Below are 6,319 nucleotides of genomic sequence, written 5' to 3' on the forward strand. Positions count from 1 at the left end.
TGGGGGCGGTGGGGGGGGGGGGGGGGGCATAATTGAAACACTTGTGGCATATGCAATTACTTTCACATCGTTGTTCATCTTTTTTACTGATAGCGCCCTCCATTATTATTGGCACCCATGGTTAAAGCCTTAAAATACATGTCATTTTGATTGCATACTCTCATACTGAAAAATGTATACATGCAGAATCAAACTCCTACATATTTATACACATACACACACACACACACACACACACACACACACACACACACACACAGCATAAATACATACTAGTGAAGGTGCCCGGAACACATTGTCAAGAAAATCTTTGGGTTGGCTACCACTTTAAAGTTCTGAAGAATGGGGCCCCATGGTCGCATATTTGGACAGCACATTAGCATTAGCAGATAGCTAGGTTGCACCACCGATCACCGCACAGGGATTCACAATGGGCCACGGTCACTCTATGGGCTTCCGAGACTTGAGAACCGTGTTTGAACTGTGTCGTTTTCTCACGAATCAGTCTTGGGCATCTTTTTTCCCCATCCACTTGATTTGCAGCTCAGCACACAATGTCGCAGTATCAACTCAACACGATGCCGCATTTCTTCTTGGTGACTCTTTGATTATTCATGCTCCAAGAAAGTCACAAAGGGCTTCAAGTGATTCTTTAAGCCCAGAGAGGCTGAGATTCCACCATCTGGAATATCGTTGAAGGTCAGCGATGCTTTGCCGATTTGTATCGATTTGTATCGATGCGTTCCTCCTCTTTGGAGATTTTCTGCACCAAAGTGCCTTTCGTCACGAATAAAGTCCACAGCTTGTTTTTTTGGGATACCTCGAATTTGCAGCACAAGACCCGCCCATGAATATATTCACTTTGATGGAGCTTCAATAACATCCGTGTCTTCTGCTTTTGGAACGCATGATTTTGGGGGTGGGGCGGGGGCTGGAGACTGCCTGAGTGACACGGGCGGCGATGGGAGACCCCTGCTCAAAAGGTGAGAAGGGAAGCAGTCAGTGATTCTCAACGCAGCTGCAGTTGCTTCCATTTATTTTGCGGCTTCATTGACCACTGCTCCTCTCCCGAGCGCACTTGTGCATCTTCACCTGGTCCTTACGAGAGAATCTTTTCTCGCACCTTATGCAACTGAAGGGTTTCTCACCAGTGTGTCTTTTTGCGTGCCTCGTTAATTTGGAGTTCTGAGTGAATCTCATACCGCAAACTGAGCAGCCAAAAGGTTTTTCTCCAGTGTGTGTTCTCGTGTGTTCTTCTAACTGTGCCTTCTGTCTGAATCTCATCCCGCATACAGAGCAGGCAAAGGGTTTCTCCCCAGTGTGTGTTCTTGCGTGTAGTCTTAAATTTCCCTTTGTGGGAAACTTTTTGTCACAAACTGTGCAGGCAAAAGGTCTGTCCCCGGGGTGTCTTCCCACGTGGGTGGTTAAAGTCCATCTTTGAGCAAATCTTTTCCCGCAAACTGAGCAGGCAAAAGGTTTTTCTCCAGTGTGTGTTCTTGTGTGAGCGGTTAAAGTCCATCTCTGGGAATAACCTTTCCCACAAACTGAGCAGGCAAAAGGTCTCTCCCCAGTGTGTGTCCTTGTGTGCCTTGTTAAATCTACCTTCTGAATGAATCTTTTCCCACAAACTGAGCAGGCAAAAAGTTTTTCTCCATTGTGTGTTCTTGTGTGTCTTTTTAAGGATAACTTGCTGACAAAAGATTTGTCACACAGAGAACATTTCACTCTTTTGTTGGCAGTGCCACACGTCAAATCACCTTTCGAGTGTTCATCATCATCAGTGTCGGAAGACTGTGATGTGACGGCGTCATCATCCAAAAGGGAAGCTAAAAAGGCATCTGTTTGTGATCTTCCACCGTCTTCTTTTCCATCACCTTGTTCACTCTTCACACTGACACCAGTCAATGGAAATTTAGTGATTTCATCCTCCCGCTCCTCTACTTTAATGCGAGGTGGCCCTATCTCCTGCTCCTCTTTAATTTGGGCGGAATTTGGCTCCTCCTCCTCTTTAATTTGGGGGGAATCTGGCCTCTGCTGTTCAGGACCAAGATCTTCTTCTTTCAGCTCTGCAGGACATGAGAAAACAAACACACGGGTTGATAGAGTCGAGCTTTACCCAGTCATGTGTCATGTTGTGACTTTGAAGTCTGAAATGTTGATCATCTAAAAATGAAAAACAGTTTTTCCTTCATTGTTAAGTGCAAATGCATTCTATCGTCTTCAGTATTTATCATTTTTCTTTAACTGAGCAAAAAAAAAAAAAATTTTCTATCTGATAGAGTTTTCAGTAGAATAAATGGCCGCTGTCGGACAGCCCGCGTAGGTGCAGCGGGATGGCTGGCTGGCTGGCGGAGCTGAGGATGACGAGATCTGCCGGCGTGTATTTGGAACTGAAATTCGGCGTTTAGAGTTGAAGCGGATCTACGAGGGACAGGAGCACTGAACCAGCTTCTGTATTCGGCAATGGACACGACTGCTTCTTGTTTACTTCCAAACTTTGTGTGACATCATGCAGGATTTGAGCATGACGTCTCTGAGCCACTGGTGAAAGGAGACGTTGAGTCTCTCCTCCTTCATCTATAACCGCTTTGAACAAACGTATGTAGGAATAGTTGTTACGGTTGTACGACCGTCTGTTTTGAGTTATGTGTTCGCTTGTATTATTGTTAAAGCAGGGGTGGGAGGGCTTTGAACATGTAAACTGCACTGAACTACGACATTATGATGATCTTTTTCTTTCTTTCAATTTTTATTTGTAACCCTTATAACGTGTGTGCAGTTTATGTTTAATCACTCAAGCACAATACAGGACCAGTGTTGGTTATTGGAGGGGCACCACCCAAAAAGGCTTAACGTGGTTCTATTTTTCATTTGTATTTTTTTAAGTGACATGTTCCACCGTGTGTAATGAACAGTGAGCCGGTCCTTCTTGCGAAAGGACCACTGGAGAGGAAATTCCAACGCCCCTTTCATACGTCCGCAACGCGAGCTTGGCCCCTGGGGCCACGTAATCATGAGAGGACGCCATCAGATACACAGGATTGGATGTCAATCATGGAACCTCAGACCCGAGCAACGATCACATTAAAAATAAACACAGCAATCTTTTTCAGAATGAAAGGGAGCCACAACACGAGTCAAGTTGAACAAACCTGCTCGGCGTAAGACAATTCGAGGTTCCAACTTGCAAAGGTGACGTCGCGGCTCCGTGTCGTCTTGAGTCCCACCAAGTTCCTCCTTGTCCTCCGCCGCCTTTCTTGCACGCATTTTCACGCGTCAATCACAACACTTTACGCTCACCGGATCGCTTACGAGCGAACAAACACGTCCACTTGTTCGCAGCTAGCAAGCGAAGTTAAGCCAAAGAAGCTTCGGCGTGCGCCCAGACGAGTTGACGCGGACGCGAAGATTTCACTTACGATCTAGTCCAGTTTAGTGGAAATGTAGGCCACGCCGTCCCACTGTGTCGAGGCTTGATTTCGTTCGGAACTCTTTCGGGAAGAATGATTTTGTGGAACGCGTGCGTCCATGCCGCCATTTGGAGGGCCTAGGCGACGTGTCACCATCTTTTCATTCTTTTTTCAACCGCAGAGAAATGAGTTCCTCCGTAGGGAGGAGGGGAGGAGCCGGTGACTTGCACTCACAAGCTTGTGTCTCTTCATCCCTAAAGTTGTCTCAATCGTGAACGCCAGCGGGTCTGGACCTAGGTTACGAACATTCAAAAAGTTTCGAAGTAGTGCACATAGTTTTGTTTTTGAATCGACTAATCAACTTGATCTCAGATAAAGCATCATTATAAAAGTCACGAGAGTCTGTTTTGGGCTCACTGAATTTAGCTAGGGTGAGTAATTTTTGGATAATAGAGACCACGTCTCCTCACAACCATGCACAGCCAACAATGCGCAAGCATTTCTATTACTGACTTTGTAATGTGACGGACATTTTTCCCTATATTTGTACGCAGAGGATTGGGGAGAGAAACAGATGGTACATTTGGTTGAACGCTTTTAAATCGCTTCGCGGTCCCCGTGGCTCTGGCATCAAACGGTATGGCGCCCTCTTTAGGGCCAGGAAACAATCGCCTACTCTTTCCCGTCGAGTGGTGGCGATGCACGTGAATGTTTGCCAATTGCCGCAAAAAAAAAAAAAAAAAAAAACGATCTAAATAGACGAAAAAGATGGACTCATTGACCACTTTTATTTTGTCAGTATCTTGAAACCGATCTGGAAAACCGGGAACAGACCGAGGCTACTATCTACGCTACGCAATCTACCGGACAACAACACTAATGAGAGACAGGAGATGCGAGCAGCTCGAAAGAAATAGCTTTTTGTCACTATTTTAAGTGAGAAACATTTCCACATTTGCTGGAAAAAGTCACCATCTGGTGAGGCTGTGTTGAATTGGGGGAAAAAAGTGTTTTGCTACCATTTTGTGGCATCTCTCGACAACTACAAACCCTTTTGGGTGGTCATCAATTATTGACGGATTTTTGCTCTTCGCAGGGGTTCACTGTAGTATCTGTGACTTTTGTTTCCACTCTGAGTTTTGGAGATCATTTTTCGTCAGTGCTGTGAGCGGTGTTAACACATCAATGTACTTCCTCAGCCTTCCCGACAGTCCACAAAGTTTCCTTTTATCCAGTAACAGATTTGAGCGTATTTGAGAGGCGTGATTCTCACGGCGACATTAAATTCCTGAGACGCCCCTTGACGCTCCACCCACTGGTGCCCAGAAAACACACCGATCACCTTCCTCTCCCATCGCCGACGCCGCCCGTCCCACATTCGGGCGTAGACCCCCGACCCGCTGGCCCCCGGCTGGGCGTCGCAGTGCTGGTAGAGCAGGTCTGACGTCTCCTCTCCGGCCTGACAGAAACGATACACCAACTGTCCCGGACGGTCGTTATCGAACCCGGAGAAGTGAACCCGTCGCCCGGGAAGCCTCTGAGAAGGAGGACTCACACCCAACTTCATGTGACGCCGTTTGTGGGCTTTCTTGAGTTCTAAAAGCGCGTAGTCGTAGTCCATCCCGATGTCATTGGCATTGCCTTTAATCCATCCTTTGGGTACATGTGTGCGCTTTGCCCGGATCCACTGGAACTTCATCTTCTCTGACACGATTGGGCCGACGTTTGGCCCGCTCTCAACATGGTTGCTCAAGTTGGAAATTGGAGACCGTAGATCCCGTTGTCTGGCTTTTAGAAAGCCCACTCTGAGCTTCTGAGCGCCCTTCACATAGTTTTTACCGTCATGAACACAATGAGCGGCCGTTAGAACATGCCGGTCCCCGACGAGAGTACCAGAACATCCGGTGGACAGTTTGACAGCCACGGAGAAAGGATATTTAAGCACAAAGTTGTGCCCTGCAATGCTGTATCGCCCATCGTGACCAAAGATCTGACGCTTTCGTCTGGTATGTGACCGTTGGCCTTTCTCAGACGGCGCCAAGGAGTATGCGGGGCTTTTGTTGGATGCCAAGTTATAACCGTAGAGCCCGACGGCGGTCTCAGTGAGTCGACCGTCTGAGTGAAGAGTCTCATAAGCCAGAAATTGCTCCAAGTCCCAGTAGCTAGGCAAAGGCGCTGTTTTGTGGCATTCTGGGTCACACGCGGAGCTGACGTTAAGGCGGGCTTGGGACAGGAAGCGTGGGGCCGGGCGACTCTCGCTTTGCTGTGGGAGGACCACGGGGACACGCTGAAGAATCCACTGAGGTCGTGAGAAGGAGAAAGCCGCTGGAAGCATGACAAGGAAGAGAAGGATGTGGATGGAGGGGAACCTGTGGATGGAGCAGAGGACGGCAGATGGACCGGAAAGATCAGTATAAGGACCTACTGTGAATCCCGATTCATCACGAGGGATTGAAGACACACCTGTGATAGGTGAAAATCCACGATAGCGTGATAACTATGTATTTAAAAAAAAAAGTTGAATTTAAGGTAGACTCTAAACTCTTAAAAAGACACCTCTTTTCACTTTCTTGCCATGAAGAAATGGGAGAAAAACATATAACATCACTTTGAGAAATAGCGTGAAAGACTGTTGCACAAATAAGAGCTCGAGTGTGCTTGCTTCAAGCTGTGTGTCACTCATAGTTGAAGTTACTCTAAATCTAACAGCAGAGATTAAACCAGAGAATTACAAAGCTTGTATTTTAAAACCAAAAAGAACCAAACCGTTTAATTTTGTCGAACAAAAATCCACGATCTTAATGCACACAAAATGCGAAACACTATTTAAGCTAACAGTAAATAGCGCAGATGTTAAGAATAGCCCCTGCTGTAAACCTTCAAACACCTACTGCATCAGCGCACACAGG

General features: G+C 46.7%; 2 protein-coding genes across 2 annotated transcripts in view; both read right to left on the minus strand.

Moving 5' to 3' along the window:
- Positions 1 to 524: 524 nt before the first annotated feature.
- On the minus strand, positions 525 to 3,548 carry LOC109524584 (gastrula zinc finger protein XlCGF17.1-like). The gene is made up of 2 exons (XM_019884563.1): positions 3,153 to 3,548; positions 525 to 2,066 (listed from the first exon to the last, which is right to left on the minus strand). Exons 1-2 carry the CDS (start codon positions 3,265 to 3,267, stop codon positions 1,048 to 1,050), a joined length of 1,134 nt encoding a protein of 377 aa, XP_019740122.1. The 5' UTR covers positions 3,268 to 3,548; the 3' UTR covers positions 525 to 1,047.
- A 631-nt stretch (positions 3,549 to 4,179) lies between these two features.
- The window catches only part of LOC109524518 (serine protease 23-like), a 9,445-nt gene continuing 7,305 nt past the window's right edge, over positions 4,180 to 6,319 (minus strand). The window contains exon 2 of the mRNA XM_019884451.1: positions 4,180 to 5,907. Coding sequence (XP_019740010.1) covers positions 4,606 to 5,907 — 1,302 coding nt within the window. The 3' untranslated portion in view covers positions 4,180 to 4,605. The remainder of the gene's footprint in view (positions 5,908 to 6,319) is intronic.

Source organism: Hippocampus comes, unplaced genomic scaffold (assembly GCF_001891065.2).
Source record: "Hippocampus comes isolate QL1 unplaced genomic scaffold, H_comes_QL1_v1.1 scaffold21, whole genome shotgun sequence".
Taxonomy (NCBI): domain Eukaryota; kingdom Metazoa; phylum Chordata; class Actinopteri; order Syngnathiformes; family Syngnathidae; genus Hippocampus; species Hippocampus comes.